General features: G+C 36.2%; 1 protein-coding gene and 1 pseudogene across 9 annotated transcripts in view; both read left to right on the top strand.

Moving 5' to 3' along the window:
- TSGA10 (testis specific 10) overlaps positions 1–17497 on the top strand; it is a 150288-nt gene that overhangs the window by 125412 nt on the left and 7379 nt on the right. For 8 of the 9 annotated variants that reach the window (XM_078056664.1, XM_078056661.1, XM_078056660.1 and 5 more), the window contains 3 exons: positions 14186–14388; positions 16038–16142; positions 16316–16465. In XM_078056664.1, the coding sequence (XP_077912790.1) occupies positions 14186–14388; positions 16038–16142; positions 16316–16465 (458 nt within the window). The remainder of the gene's footprint in view (positions 1–14185; positions 14389–16037; positions 16143–16315; positions 16466–17497) is intronic. The other variant, XM_078056659.1, reaches the window with a different exon arrangement.
- Positions 4671–4956, top strand: LOC144379365 (large ribosomal subunit protein eL37-like; annotated as a pseudogene).

Below are 17497 nucleotides of genomic sequence, written 5' to 3'. Positions count from 1 at the left end.
TGAAACTAATATTACACTGTATGTTAATGAGCTGGAATTTAAAAACTTTTTAAAAAGTCAACAAATTTTGGTCATCTTTACATTTCCAGTTTTTTTATTTTGTTAGTCTACTGTTTGTTAGGAGGATATGATGCATTTAAGAATCATGTGTCTGTTGGTTTCTGTAAGAATCCACTGTTAATATTTTATTAATGAAGTGGTATATGCAAGAATTTTCTGACTCTTCCTTTAAATTATTTTTCTTATTTTAGCAAGAATTTTTTAATGATGGAAGTAACTCATGAATAGATTTTCACTGTAAAAATTCAAAAAACATGTCCTTAATTTTTTCTTTAAAAATATTTTTTACTTGCTCTTTTCAAATTGGAAAATTAGTAATACATGTCATTGCAAATGAAACAATATTAAAATGAAATGCCAGAAATATTATCCCAAAGCTTATTCAAATAATAATACACCATGACCAAGTAGGATATGACCCAGTACCAGTAATTTTCTTTAAGCCTTAAAATCATTACCCTTAGAAGTACAATATATAAAGTTGAAAGTGATTTATATTAATTTTTAAACATTTTAAGGATGTTTACTTCAAGTTTTGTAGTTTCTTTACTATTCTCATATTATTTTTTCTATTTTTTCTTTTATTATGTTAAAATACATATAACCTTTTCTATCTTAACTATTTTTAAGTGTACAGTTCATTGGTATTAAATACATTCACATTGTTGTGCAGCCATCACCACCATAACTCTTTACATCTTGTAAATATTAAACTCTGTAGCTATTAAACAATAACTCCTTATTTTCCCCTTTCCCCAGCCCCTGGCAACCATCATTGTACTTTACTACTCTAAGTACCTCATGTAAGTGGATTCATACAGTATTTGTCTTTTTTTTATTAACATATTTGTTTCAGAGGTACAGGTCTGTGATTCATCAGTCTTACACAATTCACAGTGCTCACCATAGCACATACCCTCTCCAATGTCCATCACCCAGCCACCCCATCCCTCCCACCCCCCTCCACTCCAGCAACCCTCAGTTTGTTTCCTGAGATTAAGAGTCTCTTATGGTTTGTCTCCCTCTCTGGTTTCGTCTTGTTTCATTTTTCCCTCCCTTCCCCTATGATCCTCTGCCTTGTTTCTCAAATTCCTCATATCAGTGAGATCATATGATACTTGTCTTTCTCTAATTGACTTATTTCACTTAGCATAATACCCTCTAGTTCCATCCACATCGTGGCAAATGGCAAGATTTCATTTTTTGATGGCTGCATATATATATATATATATATATATATATACACCATATCTTCTTCTCTTTTTTTTTTAGATTTTTTTTTTAAGATTTTATTTATTTACTCGACAGAGAGAGACACAGCGAGAGAGGGAACACAAGCAGGGGGAGTGGGAGAGGGAGAAGCAGGCTTCCCACCAAGCAGGGAGCCTGATGCGGGACTCAGTCCCAGGACCCTGGGATCATGACCTGAGCCGAAGGCAGACACTTAATGACTGAGCCACCCAGGCACCCCTATACCACATCTTTTTTATCCATTCATCTGTTGATGGACATCTAGGCTCTTTCCATAGTTTGGCTATTGTGGACATTGCTGCTATAAACATTGGGGTGCACGTGCCCCTTTGGATCACTACATTTGTATCTTTGGGGTAAATACCCAGTAGTGCAATTGCTGGGTCATAGGGTAGCTCTATTTTCAACTTTTTGAGGAACCTCCATACTGTTTTCCAGAGTGGCTGCACCAGCTTGCATTCCCACCAACAGTGTAGGAGGGTTCCCCTTTCTCTGCATCCTCGCCAGCATCTGTCGTTTCCTGACTTGTTAACTTTAGCCATTCTGACTGGTGTGAGGTGGTATCTCATTGAGGTTTTGATTTGGATTTCCCTGATGCTGAGTGATGTTGAGCACTTTTAAATGTGTTTTTGGCCATTTGGATGTCTTCTTTGCAGCAATGTCTGTTCATGTCTTCTGCCCATTTCTTGATTGGATTTTTTGTTCTTTGGGTTCGTTGAGTTTGATAAGTTCTTTATAGATTTTGGATACTAGCCCTTTATCTGATATGTCATTTGCAAATATCTTCTCCCATTCTGTCAATTGTCTTTTGGTTTTGTTGACTGTTTCCTTTGCTGTGCAAAAGCTTTTTATCTTGATGAAGTCCCAATAGTTCATTTTTGCCCTTGCTTCACTTGCCTTTGGTGATGTGTCTAGGAAGAAGTTGCTGTGGCTGAAGTCAAAAAGGTTGCTGCCTGTGTTCTCCTCAAGGATTTTGATGGATTCCTGTCTCACATTTAGGTCTTTCATCCATTTTGAGTCTATTTTTGTGTGTGGTGTAAGGAAACGGTCCAGTTTCATTCTTCTGCATGTGGCTGTCCAGTTTTCCCAGCATCATTTGTTGAAGAGACTGTCTTTTTTCATTCTTTCCTGCTTTGTCGAAGATTAGTTGACCATAGAGTTGAGGGTCCATTTCTGGGCTCTCTATTCTGTTCCATTGATCTATGTGTCTGTTTTTGTGCCAAGTATTTGTCTTTTTGTGACTGCTTTTTTCACTTAGCATAATGTCCTCAAGGTTCATCAGTGTTATATTACAGAATTTCTATCTTAAGGCTGAATAATATTCCATTGTATGAATATACTACATTTTGCTTATCTATTCATCATTTGATAGATGCTTGGGTTGCTTCTATGTTTTAGTTATTGTGAATAATGCTGCTATGAATGAGTGTACAAATAGCTCTTCAAGGCCTTTCTTTCAATTCTTTTGGATTTATACCCAGAAGCTGGATTTCTGGATCATACGGCAATTCTATTTTTAATTTTTCAAGGGAATTTTGTACTGTTTTCTACAATGACTGTACCATTTTACATTCCCAACAACAGCACACACAGGTTCCCGTTTCTCTACACTCTTGCCAACACTTACTATATTTTAGCTTTGTTTTTTCTCTTGTTGATAATAGCTATCCTAGTGGTTGTGAAGTGGTCAGGCTAAGTCTAACTGTATTTTAAAATACTCCTGACATAAATTTTTTGCCTTAAAATTTAGTTATTTATGTATATATGTTTAGCCCCATAATAAGCTGTAATTTCAAGTGCAGTAAACCATCTTATTTACCTTTGTATTTCCTCAGCTGTACTATGCATATAGGGGACACTCAAATAATTTTGTCTAAATTAAGTTTTGATTTTGAGATAATTATAGATTCACATGCAATTTTAAGAAATAATACAAAGTTTCATTTACTTGGTCTCCCCCGATGGTAAGCTCTTGCAAAATTATTGCATAATATCACAACCAGGATGTTGACATTGAATCAGGCAAGGTATGGAGCATTTCCATCACAGGATACATCATGTTGCCCTTTTGTAGCTCTGTCTACTTCCCTCCTATTCCTATCCTCTCCTTAACCCATAGCAACCACTAATCTAGTCTCCATTTCTGTAATTTTATCACTTCAAGAATGTTACATAAATGGAATCCTATGATATGTAACTTTTTGGACTTGGATTTTTTCACTCAGCATAATTCTCTGGAGAGTATTCTAGGTTGTTGCACGTATTAGTAGTTCATTCCTTTTCATTGCTAACCAGTATTCCATGCTTTGGGTGTAACACAGTTTGTTTAACCATTCATGCATTGAACACCTGGGTTATTTCCAGTTTTTAGATCGTACAGATAAAAGTATTGTAAACATTGTCTACATGTTTTTGTGTGCAACTTGTCTTCATTTCTCTATAAATGCCCAGGAATGCAGCTTTTGGATTATATGGTAGTTGCATAATTCATTTTTTAAGAAAGTGCCAAACTGTCTTCCCCAGTCTATACCATTTTGCATTCCCACCAACAATGTGTGAGTGATCAGTTTTTCCACATCTTTGTCCACATTTGGTGGTGTCACTATTTTTTATTTTAACCATTCTGATATAGGTGTAGGGCTATATCATGGACTAGTTGCATTTTCCTAAATTAATGAAGCAGAACATATTTTTATATGATTATTTGCCATCTATATATTTTCTTTGGTGAAACATCTCTTTGTATCTTTTGCCCATGTTTTTATTGAATTATTTACCTTTTTAATGTTGAGTATTAAGCATTCTTTATATATCTTAGATACTGGTCCTTTATCAAATATGTGGTTTGCAGGTATTTTCTCCCAGTATGTAGCTTGTGTTTTCATCTTCTTATCAGGGTCTTTCTAAGAGCAAAAGTTTAAGTTTGGATGATGTGCAGTTTATCAATTTCCTTTTATGGATTTTGCTTTTGGTGTTAAGTCTAAAAATTCTTTGCATAGCTCTCAATCCCAAAGATTTTTCCTAGGTTTTATTCTAAAAATGTTATAGTTTTATGTTGAATTGATTATTCTACTTTTCACTACTTCCCTATTGCTGGGCAGTAAAAATTGTCAGATTTTTAATTTGTGTATAAAACTACATGGTAATTATTTTGTTGCATAAAACTTTTATCACATTTTGCATTATATTCTTAAGATGCATTTCCAGAAGTGGGAATTTGGACATATATAGCCAGAGAGCTTTCAGAAAGTTATGATACACAATTAAGAAGAAACTAATGGTACTCTTCTGGGCAGAAGCTTCTGAGCATGATGTAGCAGAAATGGTTTCTCCTTGATCTCAGCCATAGAAATGAGGTGATGAAGGGAATGTCATCATTTGGAAAGCATGGCAAAAAGATGCACATGTGCTGCAGCTGTGGCTCTAAGGCCTACCACTTTTAGAAGTCAATGTGGCAAATATTGTTGCCCTGCCAAGTAGAAGAGAAAGTATAACTTGAGTGCAAAGCCTAAAAGATGAAATACCATTGGGACCAGTCCAATGAGGCATGTAAAAGTTGTATACCAGAGATTCAGGCATGGATTCCATGAAGAAGCAACACCTAAACCCAGGAGGGCAGCTGTTGCATTATCCACTTCATCCTAAGGATTTCAGCAACTAGTCATGCAATAACATTTTTTTTTTAAAGGAAACTAGTAACTTCATGATAACAAGGAGCAAAATAGTAAGCTACTTAGAAGTTTAATAAAGAACCATGGAAAGTGATAGCTAAGAGTCCCCCTTTGGAGTCAGAGCAAGCCTTAAAGACTTACCCCTAACTTCCCTGCAGAGGGGTCCAAATTTAATTGGATCAGACTGTAAAGCAATTTATACCCCTAGGCCATTGTCAAATCAATAGAGCAGTTAGCCAGCAATTAATGGAGGCAAACATTTAGATGATAACAATAGAGACAGACCAGGTAGAAACTTAACAGGAAGATCAAGGACAGACAGTCAAAGATAGCCTGACTAAATCCACTGTCATCCCAATAGAATGGTTTAGAGAGACTATGAACATGCTGATGGTAAATGAGTTAGAGTGATTATTCATATACCCTGAGGAATAACATCGGAGGCTGTACACTGCAAGGGAAATAGACTTCATGGAGACTGTCCAGAGAAAGGAAGGGAGGGAGGGAGGAAGGAAGGAAATGAAGGACCACAATAAGCCCTGACATGGGGAGGATCAGTATTCAGAGTTGTTATAATATATAGTATCTTAAATGTCCAGTGTTCAACGACAACAAGAATTTGACTTTCAAAGAAACAAGAAATTGCGTTTCATCCACAGGTAAATCAAGCAAAAGAAACTGCCTTTGAGAACAGTTTACAATTTCTATATCCTTATTATTAATCTCTGTTGATGAGACATTGTTATCATACATTCTTTGCTTCTTTAAACATGGTTTCCTTTAGAGTTTAGGTGGAGGAATATGGGGACCATAAGCTTGCCTCATCTCTTGAACACAGCTAGATAAATATCAAATCATTCTGAACACCCAAGAAATTGATCTGAGGACTGGTAGAACAAACTGCACATCTAGAGGTTGAAAAATGGCCACATTGTGGCAGGTAGGAGTTGCAGAGAGTTGATTTGGGGGAGAAAAGAATTGCAGGTGCTGCAGGGGGGTGGGAGCCCTGATCACGGAGACAGGAGTGAGAGACAGAGAGAGAAAGAGTTAAAGCAGCACACAGGGGATTGTATTCCTCAAAACTGTTGACTGGGAAAAGGAGAGAGGCTGCCTACCATAAGTAGCGGAGCTCAAAGTCTGAAGTTTTAGAAGTCCATGCCATTGTCACAGTCATGACGGCTGGGCTTAGTAGGGCTCCAGTGAGGAAGGAGGGCGGAGGCCAGGGAGCAGGCAGTGTGGTCTGAGGATCCCCTGGGTCCCACAGGGAGAAACAGTTCCCTTTCTTGGAGTGCATTTGGGAGTGGTAGTATGGGCTCTCTGGGAACAAAAGAGCTGGTGGGCACCAATGTGCTGCCCTGTTTACTGGCATGGGAACACAAAAGCTGGCTAAGGGCAGCAAACCTTGGTGCTATGTTTTTGCTGCGCTTTAACATAAACTCTGAACCACTGCATGGTCATGTGACTGCTTTTCAGGGACAAGCCACCACCAGCCACAGCATGGTAAGACCCTCCCCCAGAGGATCAGTGCGGGTCCGTGCCATGGGGGTCCCTAAAATTTGGAGTTTTGAAACTTAGCTGCATGTCTGAGATAAAACACAGGATTACTCTGGCAGGCAGATAGTCGGACACAGACAGGCAGCAATCTGATGAAAGTTGGGGCCACAAGGGGAGAGATTGTTTGCTCTTCTGTGAGGGCTTCCTAAAGAGTGGTGGGTGCAAACTCCCTGGCCTGGGGACAAGAGAGCGGCACCACCGCCCCTCCCCCAACCCATCAGCACTGACCAACTTGTGAGCAACACAGTGCACCACCATGGAGGCTGGACCCGCTTAAAACAAGCCCCACCCCTCTGTGCCCTGCAGGTGCATCTCCACTAGGGCAAGTTCGCTTGAGAATCAGCACAGCAGGCCTCTCCCTCAGAAGAACAGCACAAATCCCTTGCAGACACCAAGTCTACTGATCATAGAGTGTTGCAAAAGCTTCAGGTCTAGGGAAAATAGGATCTAGCTTCTTTTAACAAGCAGACCAAAACACACCTAGTTAAAACTTGGCACAGTGGACAAGATCCAAACACCCCCACTGCAGGCAAGAAGCAGCTCTGCAGAGGACTGACCTGAGGGAAAGAGCAGCCAACACACAACAGCAGAGTGCACACTCTGAAACACCTCCTGAAGCACCAGGCCCAACACATATAGGACCTCTTCTTAATATAGCCATTACTCTCAGCAGCAGGAACATAACAGTCTTTCCTAACGATCACACACACAAAAAACAGTGACCTAGACAAAATGACAAGATTGAGTAATTCATCCTAAAAGAAAGAACAAGAAGAAGTAACATCCAGGGATTTAATCAAAACAGATATAAGTAAGACGCCTGAACCAGAATTTAAAACAACAATCATAAGGATACTAGCTGGGCTTGAGAAAAGCATAGAAGACACTAGAGAATCAATCCCTTACTGCAGAGATAAAAGAACTAAAAACCAGTCAGGCCAAAATAAAAAAAGTGCTGTAACTGAGATGCAAAACTGACTGGATGCAATGATAATGATAATGAGAATGGTCGAAACGGAGGAATGAATCAGTGATATAGAAGATAAAATTATGGAAAATAATAAAGCTGAAAAGAAGAGGGAAAGGAAAGTATTGAATTATGAATGTAGACTTAGGGAACTCAGTGACTCTTTAAAGCATAATAACATTGGTATCAGGAGTCTCAGAAGAAGAGAGGGAAAAGGGGGCAGAAAGTTTATTTGAGCAAATTATAGCTGAAAACTTCTCTAATTTGGGGAAGAAAACAGACTTCAAAATCCAAAAGGCACAGAGAACTCTGATCAAATTCAACAAAAGCTGACCCACAGCAAGACATATCATAGTCAAAACACACAGACAAGGAAAGAATCCTGAAAGCAGCAATGGAATGAAGTCCTTAACCTACAAGGGAAGACAGATTAGGTTCACAGCAGATCTGTCCACAGAAACCTGGCAGCCCAGAAAAGAGTGGCATGATACAGTCAACATGCTTAATGAGAAAAATATGTAGCCCAGAATACTTTATCCAGCAAGGCTGTCATTCAGAATACAGGGGGAGATAAAGAATTTCCTGGACAAACAAAAACTAAAGGAGTTCATGACCACTAAACCAGCTCTGCAAAAATTTTAAAGGGGCCTCTCTGAGTGGAAAGGAAAGACCAAAAGTGACAAAGACTAGAAAGGAACAGAGAACATCACCAGAAACACTAACTTTACAGAATTTAAATAAAAATTTGATGAAAACCAAACCAAACCAAACCCCCAAAAATGGTTTCCTTTAGTTCTTTGAACTAAAATATTTACTTGTTAAAATATTTATAAATATTTGAGCTAAAATGTTTAGAATAGCTTCTTCAAATCCTTTATCTGCTAAGTCTATATATACTTTCTCTCTTTTATTCTATCAACTTATTTAAAGGATATATTAATTAAAAAGTGATAATTATAACAATTTTCTCAATTGTATGTGAATGATCCTCCAAGATAGACCATATCTTAGGCCATAACCAGCCTCAATATATTTAAAAGGATTCAGATCATACAAAGTATATTCTCCCACAAAAATGCAATTATTAGGAATCAATAAAAAAGAAGGAAATTTGGGAAATTCACAAATATATGGAAATTGAACAACACACTCCCCAATACCAGTGAGTCAAAGAAGAAGGAGAAAATACTCTGAGATTGAGGAAAATGAAAACAAAATATGCCAAAATTTATGATGCCAATTGAATCAGTACTTACAGGGAAATTATAGCTGTAAATGTCTATATTAAAAAAGGAGAAGGAAGATCTCAAATCACTAACCTAATCTTTCACTTAGGACACTGGAAAAAGAGGAGCAAACTAAACCTAAAGTAAGAGGAATGAAAGAAATTATAAAGCTTAGAACAGGAATTAATAAAAAGATGGGAAAACAATAGAGAACATCAAAAAACCCAAAAGATTGGTCTTTCACAATATCAACAAAATTGATAAAACTTTAGGTAGAGAGAGAGAGAAAGAAAGAGAAGTCAAATACTAAAACCAGGAATGAAAAGGGGACATCCCTACCAATTTAAAGAAAATAAAAGGAGGCGCCTGGGTGGCTCATTTGGTTAAGCGACTGCCTTCGGCTCAGGTCATGATCCTGGAGTCCCGGGATCGAGTCTCACGTCGGGCTTCCTGCTCAGCGGGGAGTCTGCTTCTCCCTCTGACCCTCCTCCCTCTCATGCTCTCTGTCTCTCATTCTCTCTCTCGCAAATAAATAAAATCTTAAAAAAAAAAAAGAAAGAAAGAAAGAAAATAAAAGGATTCTGAAGGAATATTATGAGCAACTAAATGCCACCAATTACATAACTTAGGTGAAATCAATATATTCCCAGAAAGAAAATACTGAAACCAACTTAAGGAAAAATAGAAAATCTATATATATCTATAACAAGTAAAGAGATTGAGTTAGTGATTTTAAAACTTCCATAAAGAGAAGTTGAAGCCCAGATGGCTTTAGTTGTAAATTCTTCCAATGTTTAAAGATGAATTGATACAGATTTTCACAAACACTTCCAAAAATAAAGGAAGAACTTCCCCAATGAAAGCCAGTATTACCCTGATGCCCAAACCAAAGACAGCATAAGAAAACTGCAGATCAATATCTCTTATGAATTTAGATGAAAAATCCTCAAGGAAATACTAGAAAATTGAATCTAACAGCATGTAAAATGAATTTTTACCATGATTAAGTGGATGTATCCCCAGAATGCAAGGTTTGTTTAATACCTGAAAACCAATTAGTGAAATATATCATATCGTTAGAATAAAGAACAAAAACCAAAGATCACCTCAATAGATGCAGAAAAAGCATTTGACAAAATCCAGCACCATTTCATGATAAAAACAATATAAACTAGAAACAGAAGGGAACTTTACCTGATAAAGAGCATCTATGATAATCCCCGAGTTAACATCATACTTAATGTTGAAAGACTGAATGCTTTCCCCCTTTCTTATCGGTAACAAGATAAGAATGCCCTCCTCACCTCTTCTATGCAACATTGTACTAGAGGTTCTGACCTGAGCAATTAAGGAAGAAAAAGAAATAAAAGGCATTCAGATTGATAAAGAAGTAAAACTATCTTTATCCACAGTTGACATGATCTTGGATATGGAAAATCCTTAAGGGATATGCTAAAAAACCTAAATTAATAAATGAGTTCATCAAGGTTGCAGGATACAAGGTCAATATACAATAATCATTTATATCTCTGTATACTAGCAATAAACAATCCAAAAATGAAAATAAAACAATTCCATCAGATGGGATTGTATCAAAAGGGATTGCACCAAGAGGAGATAAAATACTTAAGTATAAATTTAACAAAAGAAGTACAAAACTTGTATTTTACAAAACTAGAAAACATTGCTAAAAAAAAATTAAAGAGGACCTAAGTAAATGGAAAGACATCTGTATTCATGGATTAGGAGACTAAACATTGTTAAAAGGGCAGTACAACCCCCAAATTGATCTACAGATTCAATACAATACCTATCAGAATCCCAGCTGGTTTCTTTGTAGAAATTGGCAAGATGATATAAAATTAATATGGAAGTTCAAGTGACCCAGAGTAGCCAAAACAATCTTGAAAAAGAACAAAATCTGGGCGCCTGGGTGGCTCAGTCAGTTAAGCGTCTGCCTTCGGCTCAGGTCATGATCTCAGGGTCCTGGAATCAAGCCCTACATTGGGCTCCCTGCTCAGCGGGGAGTTTGCTTCTTCCTCTCCTCCTCCCCCTTGCTTGTTCTCTCTCTCTCTCTCTCTCAAATAAATAAAATCTGTAACCTTGGGTTAGGTAACGCTTTCTTAGATCCACATCAAAAGCACAAGCCACAACAGAAAAAATAGATTAAAAGGATTTCCTCAATTTTTCCAGCACCATTTGTTGAAGAGACTGTCTTTTTTTCATTGTATATTCTTTCCTGCTTTGTCAAAGATTAGTTGACCATATAGTTGGGGGTCCATTTCTGTGTTTTCTATTCCATTCCATTGATTTATGTGTCTGTTTTTGTGCCAGTACTATACTGTCTGGATGACTACAGTTTTGTAATATAGCTTGAAGTCCAGAATTGTGATGGCTCTAGCTTTTGCTTTTCTTTTTCAAGATTGCTTTGGCTCTTTGGGGTCTTTTGTGGTTCCATACAAATTTTAGGATTGTTTGTTCTAGCTCTCTGAAAAATGCTGGTGGTATTTTGATAGGGATTGCATTAAATGTGTAGATTGCTTTGGGTAGTTATAGACATTTTAACAATATTTGCTCTTCTGAAACATGAGCATGGAATGTTCTATTTCTTTTTGTCTTCCTCAGTTTCTTTCATAAGTGTTCTATAGTTTTCAGAGTACAGATCTTTTACTTCTTTGGTTAGATTTATTTCTAGGTATCTTATGGATTTTGGTGCAATTGTAAATGGGACCGATTCCTTGATTTCTCTCTCTGCTGCTTCATTGTTGGTGTATGGAAATGCAACAGATTTCTTTGCATTGATTTTATGTCCTACAACTTTGATGAATTCCTGCATCAGTTCTAGCAATTTTTTGGTGGAGTCTTTTGGGTTTTCTACATAAAGTATCATGTCATCTGCAAAGAGTGAAAGTTTGACTTCTTTGCCAATTTGAATGCCTTTTATTTCTTTTTGTTGTCTGATTGCTGAGGCTAAGACTTCCAGTACTGTGAACAACAGTGGTGAGAGTGGACATCCCTGTCTTGTTCCTGACCTTAGGGGAAAAGCTCTGTTTTTCCCGTTGGAGGATGTATTAGCTGTGGGTCTTTCATATATGGCCTTTATGATGTTGAGGTATGTTCTCTCTATCCCTACTTTGTGGAGGGTTTTTATCAAGAAAGGATGCTGTATTTTGTCAAATGCTTTTTCTGCATCATTACTACTCAGCCATAAAGGAGAATGAAATCTTGCCATTTGCAGTGATGTGGATGGAGCTAGAGTGTATTATGCTAAGTGAAATAAGTCAGTTAGAGAAAGACAGATATGTTATGATTTCACTCATATGAAGAATTTAAGAAACAACAGATGAATGTAGGGGAAAGGGAAAAAAAGAGAGGGAGGCAAACCATAGAAGAGACTCTTAACTATAGAGAACAAACCGAGGGTTGCTAGAGGGCAGGTAGGTGGGGGATGGGATAAATGGGTGATGGGTGTAAAGGAGGGCACCTGTTGTGATGAGCACTGGGTGTTATATGTAAGTGATGAATCACTAAATTCTACTCCTGAAACTAATATTACACTGTATGTTAACTAACTGGAATTTAAATAAAAACAAACAAAAAAACAGTTAAATTGTACCTTTAAGTGGGTGAGTTGTATGGTATGTAAATTATTATCCAATAAAGCTATTGCCAAAAAGAAGTGATTCTAAAAAAAAATTGACGCTCCATTTTATATTCCTCCTGGCAGAGTGTATGAAATTGCCATTGCCCATTTTAATGTTAATATGCACTAAGAAATTTGCCAATTTGATAAACTAGAACAGTGGTTCAACTGAAAGAGATTTTGCTCCCCTGTGGCCATTTAGCAATGTCTGGAGACTTTTTTTTTTAAGATTATTTATTTATTTATTTGAGAGAGAGAGAGAGAGAGAGAGTGCACACACAAGTTGGGGGATGGTCAGAGGGAAAGAGAGAAGCAGACTCCCTGCTGAGCATGGAGCCCAACACGGCTCGATCCCAGAACGCTGAGATCATGATCTGATCCTAAGTCAGACACTTAACTGACTGAGCCACCAAGGTGCCCCTGGAGACAGTTTTGATTGTCACAACTGGGGTGGAGGGATGCTATTGGCCTATAATGAGTAGAGGTATGCTGCTAAATATCCTACAGTGTATAAGGCACCTCCCTACACCAAATAATTATCCAACCCAAAACATCAGTAGTGTCAAGATTAAGAAACCCTGGACTAGAAATAGCATCTTGTTTCATTTTGTATTTATTTGATTATTAGTAAGGGTAGGTTTTTTTCCATATGTTTACTAATGAGTTGTATTTTGTAAATCTTCTGTTCGTATCATTTGTTCATATTTCTCATCATTTCATATGAGTTCCTTTTAGTAGTAAGATTTAACTTACTGAGTTTTTTAACTTATTTTACTAATTTTACTTATTGAATTTTTTTTAAATTTTTTTAAAACTTGAGCATCTGTTGAGATGAGCACTGGGTGTTATACGCAACTAATGAATCGTTGAACACTACAACAAAAACTTATGTACTATATTTTGGCTAACTGAACATAATGAAAAAAAAACTTGAGTATATTTGACACACAATTTTACATTAGTTTTGGTGTACAACATAATGATTCAATAAGGTTATACAGTGTAGCTACCATTTGTTACCATACAAACTGAGTTTATATTCTTTCAGTTGTTTCCTTGTAAATTTTGGTTAGGTTTATATTGACTATTGCTATGTTTATTTTTTATATGGTTATACATCATTTTTAATTGTATCTAGTCTAGACAGTCCTTCCTCTATCTGCTCACTCCTCCCCCATAATTTCATCTTTATTAAATTCTCTTTTCTTAGAGTTTTATTTTTTCACATTTAACTTTTTAAATATATGTATAATTTATTATAATGTGTATTATGAGATAAAGAATACTTTTTTCCTAAATAGCAATATCTGGTTTTCCTCCTTTTGAAGAAACATTTGGCTTACAGAGCATTTTTGAGGCTCAAGAAAACCTTCAAAAAATGAAGCTTTCCACAGGTTTATGCAAGAGAGGAAATGTGCAGTTACTCCTTATCTTCCTTAACTATGAAGGACAATAATATTCTACAAGGTAGTTAGGTGTTTGTAACTCACCTAACTCAGCACAAAGCAGTGTCATGTATAGCACCATGTCAGTCTTGCAGAAATATATAAAGAAATATAAATGCTGGGAATGGAAATCCTTTGCAGTTCGGGATTATTAATGTTAAATTAATGAAATTTTTTTATATGATCAGAGAGTTGGAGAAAGTGATACTGCGTGTGTGTATGTTTGGTAAGAAGGAAAACATAATTTCTAATTAAGAAATTAGAAGAGGTTGTCAGTTTATAACATAATACAGAAATTTTATGAGTCTCTGATAATAATCAGTTAAATGAATGGGAATAAGTATAGATATCTTCCTATTATCGTACAGATGGAGAATGAGTTAGATTCTGCTCGCTCTGAAATAGAACTCCTCAGGAGTCAGATGACAAATGAGAGAATCTCCATGCAGAATCTAGAAGCTTTGCTGGTGGCCAATCGAGACAAAGAATATCAGTCTCAGATAGCGCTTCAAGAAAAAGAATCTGAAATTCAGCTTCTTAAAGAACACCTTTGTTTGGCAGAAAATAAAATGTGAGTTGGCTAGCAATATAGTAGCATGAAGTCATATTTTTAAAATTTTTGATACTTTATAGGTTAGTAGAATTTTAAAGCTGGAATTCAGGCAATTTAGTGCCCATCTTTTGCCATTAATTAAACTGAGAACCAGAAATACTGTGATTTGCCTAAGATTTAGTACTCATTTCTATTGTATGTTTATCTAAATTTAAAATTTAACCATCTTTGTTGATTATTTCCAACAGAGATTTGGATATAATAGAATGTCTGACCTAAAATATTACCTTTTAGAAATATTATAACAAGTTTTTAGAAAAAAATTAAGCACTACTGAAACCAGAGGAAGTTTTCTGTTTATGGACCCACCTGGTATTGCTGCCTAGTATTTAGACTTGTCACTTAATATTTCCTTATGCACCTTTAAGTGTATGTTGGGTACCTGGAAGAGCTCCTACATTCACAGAATACTGAAGACTTCCCTTAGAGCACTGATTTTGGGGTTTTTGTTTTTTGTTTTTTTAAGCATCCCTAGCTCCATTAGCATCTTATTATAAGACCCTTGGCTAGAAGGTTGGGTAGAAATGCCTGCCTGGACACTGAATGTTTTATTATTAAACTTGGTGACCTCTCACAAAAACTGATGGGGACCCTTAGCCTCTATTGTTATCTGTCCCATCTATAACACTTTTTCATTCAGCCTCAACTCTGCCCTCCCATCTGAGCATGGGACCTGGGGGGGAAGGATAGGAATCATGGTCTCAGGAATCAGTCACTCCTAGGAGCCCCTGACTGAGGAAAGGCTGCAAAGCCAGGGCCAGTTTCCTTGAGAAACTGTTTTCAGGTTATGGCAGCTGTGAGTCATTCTTTTCAGTCACTGTAGCTGGGCTTTTTGTAATATCTTCAACTGGTTCTGCAGGATCACTTTCTCAAGCTGGTATTTGGAAATCTACCTTAGTGAAATATGCCCAACCCCCTCACCTTTAGGGATGCATTCTGTTTTAGACTGGTTGGTAAGTATAATCACTTAGAACTGGTAAGCATAATAAACTTTTGTGTTCTTAATCTCTAAAGTTTAGATTTTAGCAGTCAACAGTGCTGTCTGGCAAGCAGAGGATAGAATATCCTGTGCAAGCAGCATTCATGGCTTTCATCATCTTCCTTATGACAGTGTGCCTATCACAGAGTTTTTGAGGCATTGTTTGGCCCTAAGGAGGATCCTGTTAAGTTGAAGAGATTTTATGTTTTTAACAGTTTGTATATCAAATTTCATTATAAGTATATACAAAACACTTGATTTAATAAATATATATAATAGGACTAATAATGGTGTTGATTATTTGGTTATAATACTACTTTGCATATAATACCTTAAAGTACTTTAAAAAATAAATAATATAGATAACATAATATTATCCCATCTAAACATAGGAAAACAGAGAAGGTTTAACTAGTTGAATGGGACTGAGAGAGCTTAGCTTTTTCAAGTAGGCTACTTTCACATTTACTACTTCTAAAACTGGCACATTTTAGATGTACTAATATATCCATAAAAATCACAGTCTGGCATGGTTCCAGCTGAGGAACCATTGCCAACATGGTTTAATGTACTAAGTCCTAGCCATATTTTAAATTTAATCAACTGTCACTCATACTTTTTTACACAGGGCCATCCAGAGTAGAGATGTGGCCCAGTTCAGAAATGTTGTAACACAGTTGGAAGCTGATTTAGACATTACCAAACGACAACTAGGGACGGAGCGCTTTGAAAGGTAAGTTTGTCTCTATGCAGTGTTCAGGCTGGAAAGCATTTTTTTTTTTTAAATAACAGATTTTGGTAATTTCATGATGGTTAGCTTTTAAATTAGGAACTGAACTACAGTTTTATGACAGTATTAATACAGCACTGGATATAAAGTTTAAAAGCCTCACTATTTTGCTTCAGGGAGAGGGCTGTACAAGAACTTCGCCGCCAGAATTACTCAAGTAATGCTTATCATATGAGTTCCACAATAAAGCCAAATACAAAATGTCATTCACCAGAACGTGCTCACCATCGATCTCCTGACCGAGGCCTAGATCGATCGTTAGAAGAGTAAGTAGTTCAAGGATCCATTCTCTGGAGACCATACAGGGAATATTTGAGGGAGTAAGGAAGCTCAAATCAATCTATCATTAATAGTGCTATTTAAACACAATTACATGATTAGGTATACCAACAAATATAAAGTATTTTGACCATTATTTTATATAAATTAGCTAAAATGAAAGATCTTTATTCTATCTAATGTTTACCTAAATTATATTTTTAAAATCTAATTTACTTTTTATTCTAAAACTTACATTTTTCCATATACTTACATTAACAAAATATTGGTTAATTATAGCACCATAAAATACTTATTCTTTAGGAAAGTAGTTTATTTTTCAGAGGAAAATATTTTAGATATATTCCTATATGTCACAAATTTTGTAAAAACACTTCTATTTGGAAATAAATTCAAACTTATAAGAAGTTATAAAAATAAAATAATGCAGAGAAGAGCTATATACCTTTTACCCATACTCATTGTCATTAAAATTTTACTCCATTTGCTTTCTCTGTGTTTGAGCCAACACATTTGCTGTCTTATGTACTCACATTTTTGCATATGTTTCCACTCTCTCCGTGCACACACGGACACACACACACACACACACATTTTAAAAACATAACCAATACCTCCAGTTCCAAACCACCTTCCCAGGTTTCTTCCTTCCCTTTTTTCATTTTGTATTTGTATGTCCTTTTTTCTACAGTGAGAACCCTGGCTCAACATCAGTGTGTTTATCAACAATATGTACATGTTACTCTTTTGCTCAATCCCAGAGTGCATCTAAAATAGTTTCAGAATTTCTTCACCTATGTCACTACATTAAATAGATCAACATAAAAGTTCATGATCTATTTGTAATTCCTGTTTCCATACACTACTCTGCCCAAATCTTGAGGGCATAGCATATAGTCAAATATTGAGTTTATAAATTACTTGGATTAATTCCTTTTTTCCCCTTTTACTATGATTATGATATGCATTTAAAATAACATTAGATTCATTTACTTCAATTTGCTTTCACTTTTCATTTT

This window comes from Halichoerus grypus, chromosome 10 (assembly GCF_964656455.1).
Source record: "Halichoerus grypus chromosome 10, mHalGry1.hap1.1, whole genome shotgun sequence".
In the NCBI taxonomy this organism is placed as follows: domain Eukaryota; kingdom Metazoa; phylum Chordata; class Mammalia; order Carnivora; family Phocidae; genus Halichoerus; species Halichoerus grypus.
Note: the sequence above shows the minus strand (reverse complement) of the source record. Positions and strands in the feature narration are given on the sequence as shown.